The sequence below is a fragment of the Manis pentadactyla genome, chromosome 4, assembly GCF_030020395.1.
Source record: "Manis pentadactyla isolate mManPen7 chromosome 4, mManPen7.hap1, whole genome shotgun sequence".
In the NCBI taxonomy this organism is placed as follows: Eukaryota; Metazoa; Chordata; class Mammalia; order Pholidota; family Manidae; genus Manis; species Manis pentadactyla.
The window spans coordinates 176,470,743-176,489,536 of NC_080022.1; the positions used below are offsets into that span (position 1 = coordinate 176,470,743).

Below are 18,794 nucleotides of genomic sequence, written 5' to 3' on the forward strand. Positions count from 1 at the left end.
AAAAATCAAACTTCCTGGCAAAATACAACAAAGTCCAATATGGGTTGGTCCCTGTCTATAGCCTCATCTCTTGTCAATCTCACACCCAATGCATTAGCCAAAAAGAACACACATAGAACTACAAAGAATTACTTCTATGCCTCCAGCATTCATTAAATAAAATGCCAAAAAGCTCTTAATCCATGCTGAAACATGAATTCTGCCTGCATGGAACATACAGCACAGAGATAACAAATACCCTTCAGTGAACTAGGTCTGATACTAGAGGAAGAGCACCCTTAGTCACAGAAGAAAGGTCAACTCAGGTCAAGGAAAGTTCTAGGGTTAAGAGTAATCCTTGAATCCATCCTTAAAAGGCCAGCAAGGATCTCAAGAGGCAAGGATAATTCCAAATAAATGGAATGTATTTATTTCATTTTTCCACACAAAATTGTGTAAGCTTGTAACAGGCTTTCTAGACAGACAACTTGAGTTTCGACATGTACTCAATTCAAGTTTCTCCAACTTCTTAGAGCTATTGTCAGAACTAAAAGTGATAATATATGTAAATTTAAATACAGTGTCTCACACTTAATAAGTGTTCAATACATGAAACACATAACAATGCTAATTACAACTGTGTATTTCAAGGGTCCAGCATTCTTAGAATAGAGAAAGTCACAGTAAACAAAAATGAGGGCAAAAGAAAAAAAGTAGTAAGAACAGGGTAAAACAATACATCTCCATATAGCCAGGGTTAGACAGTTCCCTGATCATACCCTCATACTACACATTACAACAACACAATTTATATTCACAATGACACTGAATTATAAATAAAACATTAAGTTTCATTAAACATGGTCTATATAAAGAAGAATGACATATTACATCTTTAAAAGCTTTCAAAAATCTTCAAAAGACATCAAAAATGACAAAAATTAGAATTCTATGTGCCTGTGTGGGCTTTCATTTACCTTGAAAATTGAGTTATATGCTATCTATGCTAAAGTATAAACTAAATGATGTTATTATGTTTTGATCCAGTCAACTGGAACAAAAAGTAGAATCCATGATTAACACACACACACACACACACACACACACACACACACACACACACACCACTCATCGATGAAAACCCAACTACACGAAACATCTAGGCAGGTTCAACTGCCCATCTGAAGGTTAGACTAGAAGACACAACTCAAGAGAAGAGGAAGGAGTTACATTGGCTTTCTCCTCAGAAACACAGCAAGTAAATTAATTGCAGACATTCAAATCACTAACAACCCTACTTAGAAACCTGTGAGATATAATCAAGTTGTAATTTTAAAGCCTTGAATCAATAAAACAAGCAGTAAAACAATAAGAAGATACCACTATATCTAAAGAGAGACTTATTTTTTCTTAAGCTATCGACAAGGTTTATCTCATTACTGCCAAGGATTTTTATATTTTAATAACATGAGGAACAGCTTACAAAAACATTTAAATAACAAAATATCTACAGTAAGTGTTCTGGAGAAGTGATGTTATTTCTCCACATCTAAGAATTTTAAATACTAGAAATTATACTAAACTGCTTCTTCCATCCTTTGTTTTTCAAAACAACAATGATATAAAAAGTTGCCCAAATTTTTTACTATAACCAAAAACAAAGAATATTTTCTATCTAAAGCCTATATAAGTATAATGTATTCAAATTTTCCATTTTATAATTAATTTACTCTAGAAATCCTAGTTGAAACTGAAACAGCTTTACCATACAGCCCATTCTGTGATCAAGTGTAATTGTGTCATAAAGAATAACAGAAGCAGCTTGATGGACCAACTCAGATTTTAACCACCAGTGTCCTGAGGACTCTCAAATCTGGGATTAAATTAGCTGTGTCCTTATTAGCATTAACAAACACCAAACTGTTCAAAAGTTGATTGTAGTCTCTGGAAAAATATGTGGGGAAGTCCCGTATCTATTGTGAGCAGCGATGTTATGGCTCAAATATTTCTTCTTTAGTTTTGTGTGTATACGGAGAGTGAAAGAGAGAGTACATCACCATGCTAGAAGTGTTACCCTTCAATAAAGGGGCAACTCCACATTACAGATATAATTTAGTAACTACATAAAGCACCCTGGAATCAAAGGCACTTTATAAATTTTAAAACACTAACATGGTATTAACTTAAAGCAAAGTATAACAATTTCAAAGCATCTTACAGCCCAAGTGTATGAAAACCAAATAAAAATTCACTGTGGGATGTTTTTTGTTACTGTTGTTGTTTTAGTGATTTTCCAGTATTATGGAACCCGGATCTAAACGAACTGTTAAACACTTAGTCTAAAGATATGCCAAACATTTCTTAAGGTCTTAACAAAGAAACAACTTTATAAAAAAAAAAAAAAAGAGGCCTAGGTTAAATATTTTATTTGGCTTCTCAAGATGAACTGAAAAGTTGGGCACCAGCTCGAGACCAATTCCTGGACGCACATCAAACACAGCCTTGTCATTTATCCAGTCAGTCAAAACAATCTTTTCCATCTAACCCTTTAATGTTTATGTCCTAAAAAGCTGCTAATTGAATCCAGCTCTTGAGACCTATTTGTTAAAAATCTATACCATCTAATTTGTAAATGAACAAAAATGAAAAACTGTATAGTTAACTTCCCTGCTGAAATAGAAGAGCATCCACCATATGTAATCAAATAAGAGAGGGCAATGTTTTCAATATTTGGGTAGTTTTCTCTTAAAATATGACAGAGGCAAATTCCCAATGGTTTTAAGAAATTGAAACTATCTCAAACTGTTTTTACAATTAAAGGGACATAGTGTATTTAAAATTCCTCAAAAATCTAAAAATACAAAATCACTCTATAAACTTGTTCCAGTGATTGTTCTCTGCCCCCTCAAAAAATAAGGCTCACTGTTTCTCCTAACTTTGCTCATGAGTTTTTACAACGTATCATATGTAGTAAGGAAACCACAGATAAACACTTTAAGATCTACTGAGTCACACTAAAACCTCAAACTCATTTTATATGCAGAAAATCAAATCACTGTTTTCTCCCTCATTTTCTCATGTACGTAGTCTAGAAGGAAGTAAATGGCTAACAAACTATTTCCGATGCTTTTCAACACCTGGAGTCACAGGTTCTTTCCATGACAGGACTGACTCCAGAGAGGAACAGAAGTAGATAAACTCTAAAGCAAAAAAAGGTTATAAAGTTTTCTTGATTCATTTTTGAAAAAGGAAACTGAATGGGGAAAACAGGGAAGACAGGCATACCCCAATCCAAGTTTTCCATTAAGAAACACTCAGTTTATGATTCTCTGCAATTAAAACTGTCATGAAAGGAATATATTTTAAAAATCGTAGCCAGTGTACAGTCAGGCTAAATTCTCAAATACCAAATTTACTGCAAATTTTTATCTCGAAAGTTCGGATGTGACACAAGCATTCAATTACAAAATTCATATAAATCTCAAAGTCTAGTGTAGGCAAACATAATTACAGTTTATTCTTACTCGCACCCCCCCACACACACACAGATTCTCTAAGAGAAAACCATCTTTCTCACCGCACATCCGATTATCAAGGAGGATAATTTATTAACAGTGAATAGTGAAACTAGGATAACTATATTGACTTCAAAAACATTTTTCAAACCAAAAATAATTTTTCCTTAAAATGGGATCACAGGACCCTGTTAGTATACCAAAAATGGCACTGTAAGCAAAATGTACCTGCAACGTTGAAGATTTACTGTACTTGGAATCATAAACACTTTGTAAGACAGAAGCCTATCTAACAGTCTCACCAGACATTCTTTTCCATTTAGAAAAGGGAAGGGGAAGAGGATGAGGAGAGAAAACTTCGCTTCAAAGTTTGTATGAGCACATACTTGGAAACGAACCCCCCCCAAAAAAACTGTTTTTAAAGCAAGTCTAGAGTTAGAAGTCAGACACAAGTTCTGCGGCCTACAAGGAACAACCCAAAACATGCTACCCTGCAATCAAACACTTCCAAAACAGTGTACGATGAGTCCGAGTGGTCGGATCAGGGAGACACACCGGAAAAGTCAACCTCAGTCTCCTTCCCTCGCAAAGCCGGGTTTTAGGTGTGTGGCACCGGGGGCTGTGGCTGGCAGCGGAGTGAAGGTTTTGCACGCGGGCATTAAGCGGGCAAACAAGTTAACACCCAGGGAACACACACACACCCTCCCGTTAAGCGCTCCATCTTTAAGGAGTGTTTACTGCGCGCAGTCAGCAACCGGATTCAATAATCCCCGCCACAGAGCTCTTCATCCCCCTCCACGACCTCACCTGGGCAGCGGCCCAGGGGCTGCTCCCCGAGGGCCCGGCGCACAGCCGCGCTCCTTCGCCAAGGCTCCTCGACCTCAAATCCGCCTGGAAAGCTACCCGGGGTTCTCCTCCCCTCAGCAAAGACCCCCGAGTCACCTTTGGCTTTTTAAAGAATTTCCAAACAAGGGCGAGTGGTTTTGCCATTACTCTCCCTAAAGTAGGCCTTCCCACGTCCCCGACCCCCAACTCACCACCGATCGCGGCCTTGGCGCTTCCCAAGCCGCAGGCACCCCCAAGCCGGCTCGCCCACCCCGCGGCCGCCCCGCCGAGCTCCCGCCGCCCGCCCGTCCCCGGCCCCCTCACCTGTCAGGCGCAGCTTGACGGGCCCGTTCCTCCGGCTCCCGGGGTTAGACATGTCCCCGGCGGCGGGGGCGGCGGCGGGGCTGCGGCCGCGGCGCGGGGCCCGGGGCCGGGGGGCTGCGGGCGGGGCGGGGGCGACGGCGAGGCGCGGGGGAGTCACCACAGCGGCCGGGGCTGGGGCCCGAGCAGCCGGCGCCGCGGCCGCCGCGGCCGGAGGGTCCCGGATGTGCCGAGCGTCGTCGCCATGAGTCGCGGAGGGAGCGGGACGCCGAGCTCCCCCCTCCTCCCACTTCTCCTTCCTCGGCCCGGGCCGCACAACAAAGCGGCAGCCGCGGCCGGCCGCGCCGCCTCCGCCCGCGCCCGCGCCGCCTCCACGCAGCCGCCCCCGCCTGTCCCTCCTCTCGGCTCCGCGAGGCCCAGGAGCCGCCGCGGCTGGTCGGCTGAGGCAGGCAGTGCTCGGCGGCGCCGGAACGGGGCTCGGGGCTCGGCCGCTTCCTCCTCCACCCGCCCTCTTGTCTGAGGGAGCCGGGTCCTCGGGGCGCCGCAGCCACTCGTCCGCGCTGGGGGGCGGGGAGGAGATGGGGGGCGGGGCCGGCCGGCCGGGGCGGGGCCGGGGCGGGCGAGCGCCGGGTGTCGGGGCGCCGGGGCTCGAAGCCGGGCCTGCTCCTAGCGCGGGCGGTCGTGGAGGGTGTGCGCTGCAGCCAAGGGTCCCACGCAGAACTTGAGGGGGCGGGCAAAGGGACAAAGTGGCGGCGCGGAGCTCTGTAGCACCCGGAGGGGCCCAGGGCCCAGCCCACCTAAGGGAAAGCTTTTGTCGGAGCAACGCAGACTGCATTTATTAGACGCCCACTGCGTGCAGGGTGCTCTGAAAGGCTGGGGCGAGCCAGATCAGCACTGGGTCCTCTCCCCTCCTGGAATTTAGCATGGCTGGGGTGAGAGAAGAGACCCTTTTCCCATACCGAGAGCTCCAGCAAATCCCCTGGAGTGTTTTGCTCCTGGTATCGTAGTCGCCGCCTCCATCCAGGGCTCTCCTGGTGATCAAGATCAGGTTACCTGCGCGCTCGGGCTCTTTTTCCAGCTGTAGCGCAAGGATAGTAGGATGATGATAATGCCTTAAAGGATTATTAGCAAGATAAACCTTGGAGAGCAATATATGAAAAGGCTTTTACACTGTACTGTATTTGATTATCGCTGGAGAAAAAAATTGAAAATTAAATGAAAATAAGTCTACCTTACACTTTGACCCTGTAATTGCGCTCTTAGAAATATTTTCTTGTCATTTTACAATACAGGGATGTTCATTGTGAAGTTCGGTTAATAACAAATGGAGAATGAGCGAACAGCTTTGTGGTGAATTATATTACATCAACCGCGTGGATTTTTATGCAACCACTTAAGTGGCAATTACAGAGATGATAGAATATGGAAGAGTTTGCAAATAATCAAAGTTTAAAAGCAGAACAAAAAGTATATATGCTTGCAAAGGTAGCTAGCACAATGAAAACTAAGGATAACGGTGGAAGATTTTGCTTAAGGCTGTTACAAATGCAATTTTAAATATTTAATATATTTTACATTTAAAAATAAGTCTAATACACTGTAATCCTAAATCAATGTCAGTGGTTACTTTTAGTTCATCAGTAGTGTCACTTTATTCTCCAGATGAAGTTACCAGTCTGGATACAACCCTACAATTAAAGTGTTCCATAAATTATATAAAGTTCTGGCAGTTTTGAAATTCAGGGCCCAGTGCTAAAAAGGTCATTCAGCAAATACTGAGTACCTACTATGTGCAAAGCAGTGAACAAGATCCTTCAGAAATGCTTCTTTGTACTACAGAAGCTCTGAAGATACACGGGTCAATTTGAACAATAGCTGTTATCACAATTTAAAAGACTGGGTGGATAATGGCAATAAAACTTAACGTAACTGATACATACATACATGTTTGCCTTGTTCTTTTGGCACACACTTTGTTCCCAACCACCCACTAATGTAATTTGTGCTTTGTATTAGGTGATAGAAGTTAGGATTTCAGAATGGGATGGGGAACTGAGGAGAGTGCTGGCTGTGAGGTTTAAATCAGTACGTTTAAGTGCGTGACAGTGCAGAAAAATGTATACACACTGAATATGCGCAACAGGACTCTGTTTAGGTTTGCCTGTGTGTATGTTTTAATCGGAGTGTTTAAAACAAAAGATTCAGGTAAGAATAATATTTTAAACCTATTCATAGAATTAAGGAGAGCTAAACTTTCATTAGATTAAATTTCAGCATTACATGCACAGCATTGCTTCATCATGGCGACAGTTTTAAACATATTTTTGAGAGAGAAAAAGGAAGGAATACAATTCTTAGGGAATTCACCTGAAATAGAAATCCACTTCCAAGGTAAATTGTACCTACATATATTCTAATGGTAATGGGTATGGGAATTGCAGAAAATCTTTTCGAAGTCTTATTTATTCCCTTATGAATTCTAATTTGCTCTCAGTAGAACTGTGCACCTTTTATCAAATCATTGTTTTAGGCATCTGTCTCATATTAACTCCACCTATTTCATACCAATAAAATATGTCTTTTTCCATAAATGCCACTTACTAGAACTTTCCAGTGAAAATGCTGTTAACAACTCACTAAATAGCATTTTTTGAATATAAGTTTTCAACTTTTCCATTAATATGACCACTTAAAGTTGCACACTGTGTTGTTATCCTAGACCAGAGGTGAAAATCTGTAACATAGTTATAAGAATATTTAAAACCTTTTGTTTAAAACATCTTCCTGTTTTCCAAGGCTAATGTTAAATTTGACGTGACTTTGCAAGAAAATGCTTTACATCTGTAGTTGGTATTTTTCTTCTGCTCCAGCCATTAATATATTTTTTACATAGAAGAGTCATCTCCAGTAATAAAAAATCTGTCCTAGGGTAGGTTATATTAATAATGGTACTCCTGTGAAGCTATTTTTGTAGTGTAAATTTCAAATTTAATACAGATTTTGCACCATGGAAAAAGCAAACACCAGGCACTACGCAGTTTCTATCACTGCTTAAAATTCAACATTCTTATGTTTAAAATCTCATGAATTTACTTTAATATTTAGTTCTAGCTTCTTCCAAATCAGCTTATAAACTGATGAAGCAACCAGGAATAGCCCCCTGTACTTGCTGTTGTCAGTCTGGCCCTCCCTCCCCCATTCCACTTATTTCCTCTCTGCCTCTGCTTGTCCCAAGTCCTCAAAGTTAGGTTCACAGAAAATCCTCATGTGCATTTCCGTCCTGACATGGTTTAAAATCGTTCACATCTGATCTCTTCTCTGTGACCCCTTCCCTGACCCCCTCCCAACAAACCTAGTCCCCATGTTGGAAGCTGAGGCCATACCCAAGACCTGTGTCTCTCCAGGTCTGGGCCCTCCACCCCCGGCCCCTTGCCACTCACCTCTGCTCTTGCCTTCTCAGGCCTCTACCTTGGTGTGTGCTAAGATGGTAGTCTCTACCCATATCGCCTTCTGAGAGAATCAGCCTTCACCTGTTGCTCTAACATAGTGTCCTAGGCTCCCGCCCCCAAACTACTGATTCAACAGGTTAGGGTGGGGCCCACAATTTGCATTTCTAATGCAAATTTCCTTCCACTGCCTTCACCGAGGATGAGCCTGGGTAGCCCTCTTTGCGCTAAGTGAGCTTGGCCTCAGCTTTGAGTCAAAGGTGGGTGGCTGACCTAGAAGCCAATCACATTTTTCTCTCCTTGGAACAAGAAATGGGAACACTACAAGACTGAGTTAGTGGGAAGCTGGGTCATAGAGTTAGTAGCTGAGGAAGCTATTTTAAGGTTCAAGTAGATAAACAGAAGAAGAAATGGGTATGTAGAAAGAGACTACAAAGCAAATAGAGAGAAGTAGAGATAAGAGGCTTCATAACCCTAAAGAGAAGACAAAAAGAGTGATTGACAGATTTCCTACCAGTACACCTAGCCCAGGTGTGACTTCTTACCATTCATTTCCAAGGAATCTCTGTGCCAGATGATCATGCTACTCCTTCCCTTGCAGTCACTTTATCTCCACCTGGAATACCCTTTCCCCTTCAGGCCTGTCTTCCCCAAAAACCCTTGGTCACCCATCCTCCTCCTGCCCGTGTTCTTCCCCAGGACGGAGTCCCACTTGCAACCCAGTGTGTGGCTTGGATCCTACCACCCAGGGAGGGCACACTGGATTTTGAACATTTAGTAAGGGAGAAGAGACTAACTATCTTAATTCTTATATTGATGACCCTAGTGAGATATCACCCTAGTGAGAGTGAGAAGGCCTGGTAACAAGGTCTTCTTCCTGCCCGTACCCCACCTAGTTTTGATTTAAATTGACTATCATGCCAGCAGCAGACTCACAGACTCCAAGAAGGAACTAGTGGTTATCAAAGGGGAGGGCGGGTGGGGAGGGAGGGAGAAGGGGATTGTGGGGTATCATGATTGGTGCACATGGTGTGTGGGGGTCACGGGGAAGACAGTGTAGCTCAGAGAAGACAAATAGGGACTCTGGTATCTTACTACACTGATGGACAGTGCCTGCAATGGGGTATGGGGGAACTCGATAATAAGGGTGAATGTAATAACCACATTGTTTTTTCTTGTGCAACCTTCATAAGAGCGTATATCAATGATACCTGAATAAAAAAATAAAAATTAAAAATTGACTATCATGTCTTGTGCCAAAGGCTTAAGATTGGACAGCTCTTGTACAGCATATTCATATGCACAGTAGAGAGAGAGAGTAAATGACCTCTCTCAGGGCCTGAATTATTCCCCCCAAAAGATATGTTAAAAGTCCTAAACTCTACCCCCAATACCTGTGAATGTAACCTTATTTGGAAATAGGGTCTTTGATGTAATTAAGTTAAGATGAGGCCATTTGGGTGGGTCCTCATTCAATATGACTAGTATCCTTATAAGAAGAGGAAAATGCCATGTGAAGAGAGAGACACACAGAAAGAATGTCATGTGATGACAGCGACAGAGATTGGACTGGGTAGCTACAAGCCAAGGAATGCAAAGGATTGCTGGCAGCCACCAGAAGCTAGGAAGAGGCAAGTCAGGATTCCACCCAGAGTGTAGAGAGATCACAGGCTGGCCAACACCATAATTTTGGACTTCTAGCCTTCAGAACTATGCGAGAATTAATTTGTGTTTTCAGCCAGCTGGCGAAGGGAGCCCTCGGAAACTAATACAGCCTCTAAATCCCTTCCACACCCAAATTTATTATATACAGTACAGGTAAAAAGGCACATTGCATAGCTGGTTTTAATTATTCATTGAATTTCCAATAGTGTGTTTTAAAAAAACAGAAAATTCTGAAAATCTAGGCCATTTTTATGCACCCATTTTCAAATATCTTAAGTATACAGACTGCCCTGTTATACTGTGAATTCTGAGTTAAATGAGAATGTAATTTGAAGAGATTTCATATTTTCCAAAGCCAATTTGGTGATTTAAGCATGGAAGCATTACAATTAAATGTCTGAAAAGTTATCTGTGCATGGTTTGCTGTAAGCTGATATCATGAAGCAACACATCTTTTCGGGATGAGGTAGCAGCCCCAGCCCCAGGGGGAAAGGGAGCGGGCGCATCACTCAACTGCAACTGCTTTGGACAAGTGAACAACATGAGCAAGCTCAAAAAAAGTCATATCCAATCATCTTCAAAATAAAAACTGTAGTAGCTACAACATAATTCTCTAAGGGCAAGATGGGAGGAGATGTGGAAATATTTGTATGATGCAGTCTTTATGGGTAATGCAGAGAATATGGGCCAGAATGAGATCAACATGGCTCATAAGCCAATGGGTCAATGTCAGCCATTGCTTAAAAGCCTTCAGTGACTGCTTGTTGCCTTTTTAATCCAATCCAAACAGCTTTGGTGACATAAAGGAATGCTCATGACGTAAATATAGAAACTCTTGAAAAGCAGAAAACAAAAATACAGGTGAGGAATGATCCCAACTGCAATTTTTTTTTTTTAATAATTATTTTTTATTGAAGGGTAGTTGACACACAGTATTACATTACATGAGTTTCAAGTGTACAACACAGTGGTAGAACATTTATATACATAATTCTAGGTTCCAGCTATCACCCTACCAAGCTGTTACAATATCTTGACTATATTCCTTATGCTATACATTACATCCCGGTTACTTATTTATTTTACCATTGGAAGTCTGTCCTTTTTTTTTTTTTTTTTTTTTTTTTTTGTGAGGGCATCTCTCATATTTATTGATCAAATGGTTGTTAACGACAATAAATTCTGTATAGGGGAGTCAATGCTCAATGCACAATCATTAATCCACCCCAAGCCTAATTTTTGTCAGTCTCCAATCTTCTGAGGCATAACAAACAAGTTCTTACATGTAGAACAAATTCTTACATAATGAATAAGTTACATAGTGAACAGTACAAGGGCAGTCATCACAGAAACTTTCGGTTTTGCTCATGCATTATGAACTCTAAACAGTCAGTTCAAATATGAATACTCATTTGGTTTTTATACTTGATTTATATGTGGCTACCACATTTCTCTCTCTTTATTATTATTATTTTTAATAAAATGCTGAAGTGGTGGGTAGATACAAGATAAAGGTAGAAAACATAGTTTAGTGTTGTAAGAGAGCACATGTAGATGATCAGGTGTGTGCCTGTAGACTATGTGTTAATCCAAGCTAGACAAGGGCAATAAAACATCCACGTATGCAGAAGATTTCTCTCAGAACAGGGGGGGTGAGGTTCTAAGCCTCACCTCTGTTGATCCCCAATTTCTCACCTGATGGCCCCCCTGCGACTGTGCCTGTCTAAGGTTGTTCCTCCCTTGAGGAATCTTACCCGTCTCTGGCTAACCAGTCATCTTCCGGGGCCATACAGGGAAATGTGAAGTTGTTAAGTGAGAGAGAAGCCTTATTGTTTGAAAAAGTTAGCTTTTTACTTCTTTGCATATTTATGCCCTGTGGCTTCTATGCCCAGCATTTGTCTTGACCAACTGCAATTTTTAAATAAACTTATGTATATATTCATTCATTCAAAGTGATATGTACTAAGCATATACTAGCTGCTAAGCACTGTTCTTATAATTTGTAATCTAGTCGAGGAAGACAACCAGCAAGGAAACAATAAGTGTAAAGGGTAAGAAGGGATTTATCTGTTGCTTTCCAGAGTACTTTTTCAATGCTTAGGTTAAACCAATCACAGTGAGTCTCCAAAGTTGTACTGAAAATGTTGAGGAAGATTTTAGCTCTTTTCCACTAGACATGAACTAGGAAGAGCAGGCACTGCTGAGCCATATCGTAGCCCTCAATGGCAGACACTGACTGAGAACGGAGTCAACAGAGGGGGAGAGACACCAAGAAATGGGTGGGTGGAATCTGATCCTGATTATCTATTTTGAGCCCTTATATCCAGCCATTCCTAAAGTCATCACAGAGTTTGGGCCAAGTTTTCAGTCACTTGCCCACAAGAGTATTAACTAATACATCCAGTGAAACAGAATCTCTGGGGTGGAAGCTGCAACCTGCCTTCTTAATTAGATCTCCATGTGGCTAATCATTGAGGAGGTGAAAAGTTGGCTCCAAAACGCAGGCCAGCAAACTTTTTCTGGGGCCAGAAAAGTAAACTTCGTAGGCTTCACCAGCCATAAGGTCTTCACTGCAACCACTCAACTCTGGTGTTGTAATGCAAAAGCAGCCATAGATGAATGGATACAGTTGCATTCTAATAAAACTTTACAAAAGCAGACAGCGAGCTAGATTTGACCCACTGGCCATACTGACCACTCCTATTCTAGATATAGAACCATTTGAGAACAATACCATACCTGGGAGAGTCAATAGGATTCAGTAAAGTGTTTTTCCAAGACCTGTGAAATCTGAAGCCATTTAGTAGTTGAGGAAAAGAAGCTAATAATCTGTAACAAGAGCTCACATTTATTGAGGGCTTACTATGTGCTGAATTGCTATGCTGAGGGATATATCATTTAAGACTCTGGTTAGTAAAGCACAGAAAACCTGACTCAAACTTAAATAACAAAATATTTTCTATTTCATATATCAAGTAGCTCTGAGATAGATTGATTCCATGATTGGAGTTTCAGTGGTTTAGTGATATGTGCAAGGGCCCTGGTTCCTTCCATCTCAGGCCTCTGCCTTCCTTCGGACCTTCGTTCTGCCTTCAAGTAACTGACTCAGTGACCACAAGATGGCTACTACAGTTCCAGGCCTCATGTCCAGACCAAACAGTCTTCAGAAGAAGAAACAGATCATCTCTAAATCTGTCTGCTTCCTATGAGTGAAGAAGTCTTTCCCAGAAGCCCTTCCACACCAACATCTTTGCCTCTCACCTTTCATTGGTCAGAGTTTGATTACATGCCCACTCTTAAACGAACCATTGGCAAGGAGACTGGAATGTCCAAGATGAGTTGAGACTAATCAGGAATCACTTCCTGATGTAGGCTGTGTAGAGAACCGCAGAAAATGACAAAGAAGATATATGAATACCTTCACAAAATCAGGGTTCTGTTAGGCCAGAAATGAATATTGGATAAGCAGCCACAGTAATATGATCAGGTAATATTTGTTTCCATGTTCTACAGATGAGAAAGTGCATTGCAGAGAGAGGAAAGTGCTTACCCAAGGTCATACAGCTAATAAGTAGAAGAGACTAGGTTCAGATCCAGGTCTGTGACGACAGTGCCCACCACACTAATGTGCTGTGGTAGAGCTGAGGATGTCAAGAGCAGGGTAGCTCCAAAGTTTGCCTCAGAAATCAAAACTGAGCTAGTTATTAAACCTGCAATGTGAAACCTCCCTAGCAGGGTGTACCACTTAGCTTCTGCTGCATAACAAACAACAACCTCATAATCCAATGTGTAAAACCACATAACTTATTTAGCTCACAATTATATGGGTCAGCAACTGGGCTGGGCTTCTGGTCTCAGCTGGACTCACTCACGCATCTTTGGCCCTCTAGTTAGCAAGTAGATCAACTGGGCACTGGCTGGTCTAAGATGGTCTCAGGTGGGGTGGCTCACCTTTGTTCCATGTAGTCTCTCGTCCTCCAACAGGCTCCCCTAGGCTTGTTCATATCAGGATGGGCAGAGTGCCAAGAGGGAGAGTAGAGATCTGCGAGGCCTTTTGAGTCCTCGTTCAGATCTAGGAAGAGTTATTTTTTGATTAGGGGCTGAGGTGAAAAAGAATTTTTTTCTCATTCCATAGAAAGATTGATGCTATCACACTTTTGTGCAACAGCACAAAAAGTATGCCCCATGCCCATGTTTGTAGCTCAGGGAGTATTCAATGGGTTGGCATATTTCACGGCTCCTGGAGGATGAGGACTCTTAACCAGAGCTGACAGATGATGTCAAGAGGTGGAACATGGATTTAGTACAGAGAGAGAAGTGACACCACGGTCAATGGATTGAGGCTGGGATAAGACAACATGAGGAGAGCATATAAAAACCAAATATTGAAACCCAAAGACAAAATTACACTCAGTCACTTTGTTTCCCCCCTAAAACATATTCCATATGGCAATCAAGAGATCAAAGCCTTATTTTCCACTATTCTGATAGAGCAAACCATAAGCTATACATCAAATATTTAGAGTGCAAACCCTACCAAACTTGAAATAAATGGAATTCTTACTTAATTTTCAAGTTGCTGTCTTTAAAAATATCCTTTAGAATGACTTGTGTTATCTTTACAGGGACCCAGAGTATTTCTCCGGAAGATCAGAATTTTTTTATTTGCAAAATTATTAAAACATGTGGCCTAATCAATCTGAAAATATTGATGTGTCTTTTTTCTGAATTCATTCACTACTATCATAGCAATTTAAATCTATGACAGCATATAGGCATTTGAAACATTCTGGAATTAATTTCTAAGTAAAGGTAGTGAGCACAAGTTAAGTTGTAAGCTCATATCTTATGAACCCATTCAGAAATTTACAGTCTTTAGGTGTGAACTTACACAGCATGAAGCTTGGCCCACCGCATTTCTGAAAGTGGAGTTTGGCTCACATCAATTCTCATAACAAAAGAGGGATTGCCAAAACAAGCAACTTTCTCTAAATACAGGTGAAATCATCTTGGTGCGGAGTAAATCCTCACAATGTAAAAATGTACAGAGTAATTTCACTAAATGTTCTCTAAAATAGTTTTCCATAAAACTGACGCCATAAAAGCTGGTTCAGTCCGACAAGACCGCGGAGGGAATTCCTGTCCTGTGTCGTTATACAGCAGATATGAGAAAGAACTCTGAGTAAGCCAAGGTAAAATCTGCTTTCCTTCATGGTGGACTAGCCAGAAAAGTAGAAGGTTTTGTTAACTTGAGTTATCTCAGCTTTTATGGGCTGGAGAAGCATGGCTATAGAGAATGTTAGAAAATGTTCATGAATATGAATATTGACAATGCATACAATATAGAAATATAGAAAATAAAAATAAAAGCTGTCTACTTATTGCTTAATGTTTATTGTTAATTTTCTTGTTGAAAACAGCAATTTCTAACATGCATTTGTGATTATGTTATAGCTAAATAATCTATAATATACTCAATTAATAGAATGCCATGTGGGGCATTAAAAACATCAGGAAGGTAAACCATATGAATATACTGAAATATGTATTTGTGATAAAGTTAAGTTTTAAAATATTTAAAGATATTGAGTTAGGCATCATATTAACAAAGACATTAAGAACACATGACCTAATGAAGTGATTCTGTTTAGAATAAAAAGCTTGGATTTCAGCAAGAAATTTTAAACTATCTTAATATCTAACCATAGAGGATCAGTTAAATAAAGGATGGTACATTCATACTATGGAATACATGAAGCAATTGAAGTAATATTGTAGAAATATATTTATTAAATATAAGATACATGGCATATACAGTTGACTCTTGAACAATGCAGGGATGAGGGTTGCCAACCCCCATGCAGTCAAAAATCTACATATAACTTTTAACTCCCCAAAAACTTAACTACTGATACCTACTGTTGAATGGGAGCCTTGCTAAGCAGTAAATTAACACATATTTTGTATGTTACATGTATCATATACTGTATTCTCATAATAAAGTAAGCTAGAGAAAAGAAAACCTTAAGGAAATCATAAGGAAAATATATTTGCAGTACAGCACTATATTAATTGAATAAAAAATACACATATAAGTGGACCTGAGCAGTTCAAACCCAGTAATTCAAACATCAAATATTGTTAATATGCATATTTCTTGACATGGGAAAATGCTTCCAACTTGCAGTCAACTGAAGAAAAACTTCATAATATAGTATTACTGTATAAATCCTTTTTTTTTTTTTTAAATATTTTTTATTGAAGGGTAGTTGACGCACAGTATTACATTACATTAGTTTCAAGTGTACAACACAGTGGTAGAACATTTATATACATAATTCTAGGTTCCAGCTATCACCCTACCAAGCTGTTACAATATCTTGACTATATTCCTTATGCTATACATTACATCCCGGTTACTTATTTATTTTACCATTGGAAGTCTGTCCTTTTTTTTTTTTTTTTTTGTGAGGGCATCTCTCATATTTATTGATCAAATGGTTGTTAACGACAATAAAATTCTGTATAGGGGAGTCAATGCTCAATGCACAATCATTAATCCACCCCAAGCCTAATTTTCGTCAGTCTCCAATCTTCTGAGGCATAACAAACAAGTTCTTACATGTAGAACAAATTCTTACATAATGAATAACTTACATAGTGAACAGTACAAGGGCAGTCATCACAGAAACTTTCGGTTTTGCTCATGCATTATGAACTATAAACAGTCAGTTCAAATATGAATACTCATTTGGTTTTTATACTTGATTTATATGTGGATACCACATTTCTCTCTTTATTATTATTATTTTTAATAAAATGCTGAAGTGGTAGGTAGATACAAGATAAAGGTAGAAAACATAGTTTAGTGTTGTAAGAGAGCAAATGTAGATGATCAGGTGTGTGCCTGTAGACTATGTGTTAATCCAAGCTAGACCAGGGCAATAAAACATCCACGTATGCAGAAGATTTCTCTCAGAACGGGGGGGTGAGGTTCTAAGCCTCACCTCTGTTGATCCCAAATTTCTCACCTGATGGCCCCCCTGCGACTGTGCCTGTCTTAGGTTGTTCCTCCCTTGAGGAATCTTACCCGTCTCTGGCTAACCAGTCATCTTCCGGGGCCATACAGGGAAATGTGAGGTTGGTAAGTGAGAGGGAAGCCTTCTTGTTTGAAAAGGTTAGCTTTTTACTTCTTTGCATATTTATGCCCTGTGGCTTCTATGCCCAGCATTTGTCTTGAGGTATCTTTACCACTTGGAGGAGTTATGATACTCGGTAAATTTGATATGAGGCACGAATTCTATTTAAGGGTTGTAATTAGGAAGGAAGAAGAAAAGCTATAGAAGTAGCAGACGGAAGAAAACATGGGAAGATTGATTATTTCTTTGACATATCTTCTTGTAGAGAAACTTCAGCATATATAGGTTTTAAGCTACTACTTAAATTGCGCACACACATTAACATAATAGGAGTATAGTTACATAACCAAAGCATATCTGTAATTACCAGCCATCTCCAGTGAAACCAAGAAAACCATTAAGGCACCTTAGGCATTTGTGAAAACTTATCTATGATATGGTGGATATTGTCCAACTGAACTTGAACAGTCGAGAGAAATCAGACAAATTAAAACAACCCATTCCTGGGGACTTTTCACATGCCATATGTTCTTTTAACAGTAAATAGTCTGTAGTTGTAAGAGTTTGGAGCGCTACAATTTGCACTTCTCCAAATTCTTGGTTGAGTTCCAACAGTATAGATCCAGTCAAATTTGTTGTTTTACTGTATGCACAGGCCAGCTTAGATATCTCCTTCCTCATTCCCATGGCAAGTCCAGGAGCTGGTGGGATGAGTGCATCTACAGCTGTAGCAGTGCGTGGATCTTTGTTGGGGTTTTTTGATGATCATCTTCTGGCATGAGTCTTCCAGAGAGTGCAGATGTTGGAAGATCTTTTTCATATCGTATCTTAGTTCATTTTCGGGGTAGCCCAATTAGGCTTTGATCCTCTGTATAAACACAAACAGACCCTTTGCCTACACTTTTATATGCCCTTTATACCCTTGTGTAGAACTCGTTGGAGGTTACCACACAGGAACTGCCCTTTTTTTTTTTTTTTTTTTGCTATCACTAATCTACACTTACATGACGAATATTATGTTTACTAGGCTCTCCCCTATACCAGGTCTCCCCTATAAACCCCTTTACAGTCACTGTCCATCAGCATAGCAAAATGTTGTAGAATCACTACTTGCCTTCTCTGTGTTGTACAGCCCTCCCTTTTCTCCTACCCCCCCATGCATGTTAATCTTAATACCCCCCTACTTCTCCCCCCCTTATCCCTCCCTACCCACCCATCCTCCCCAGTCCCTTTCCCTTTGGTACCTGTTAGTCCATTCTTGAGTTCTGTGATTCTGCTGCTGTTTTGTTCCTTCAGTTTTTCCTTTGTTCTTATATTCCACAGATAAGTGAAATCATTTGGTATTTCTCTTTCTCCGCTTGGCTTGTTTCACTGAGCATAATACCCTCCAGCTCCATCCATGTTGCTGCAAATGATTGGATTTGCCCTTTTCTTATGGCTGAGTAGTATTCCATTGTGTATATGTACCACATCTTCTTTATCCATTCATCTATTGATGGACATTTAGGTTGCTTCCAATTCTTGGCTATTGTAAATAGTGCTGCAATAAACATAGGGGTGCATCTGTCTTTCTCAAACTTGATTGCTGCGTTCTTAGGGTAAATTCCTAGGAGTGCAATTCCTGGGTCAAATGGTAAGTCTGTTTTGAGCATTTTGATATACCTCCATACTGCTTTCCACAATGGTTGAACTAGTTTACATTCCCACCAGCAGTGTAGGAGGGTTCCCCTTTCTCCACAGCCTCGCCAACATTTGTTGTTGTTTGTCTTTTGGATGGCAGCCATCCTTACTGGTGTGAGGTGATACCTCATTGTAGTTTTAATTTGCATTTCTCTGAGAATTAGCGATGTGGAGCATCTTTTCATGTGTCTGTTGGCCATCTGTATTTCTTTTTTGGAGAACTG

General features: G+C 40.6%; 1 protein-coding gene across 4 annotated transcripts in view; it reads right to left on the reverse strand.

The window, feature by feature from the left end:
• Positions 1–6,093, reverse strand: part of SMURF2 (SMAD specific E3 ubiquitin protein ligase 2) — a 125,642-nt gene extending 119,549 nt beyond the window's left edge. The window contains exons 1-2 of one of the 4 annotated variants that reach the window (XM_057501624.1): positions 5,600–6,062; positions 4,644–5,360 (exon numbers count right to left, since the gene is read on the reverse strand). In XM_057501624.1, coding sequence (XP_057357607.1) covers positions 4,644–5,360; positions 5,600–5,660 — 778 coding nt within the window. In that variant the 5' untranslated portion in view covers positions 5,661–6,062. Of the gene's footprint in view, positions 1–4,643 lie in introns of all 4 variants that reach the window. The other 3 variants (XM_036899747.2, XM_036899746.2, XM_036899748.2) reach the window with 3 other exon arrangements.
• Positions 6,094–18,794: the final 12,701 nt, after the last annotated feature.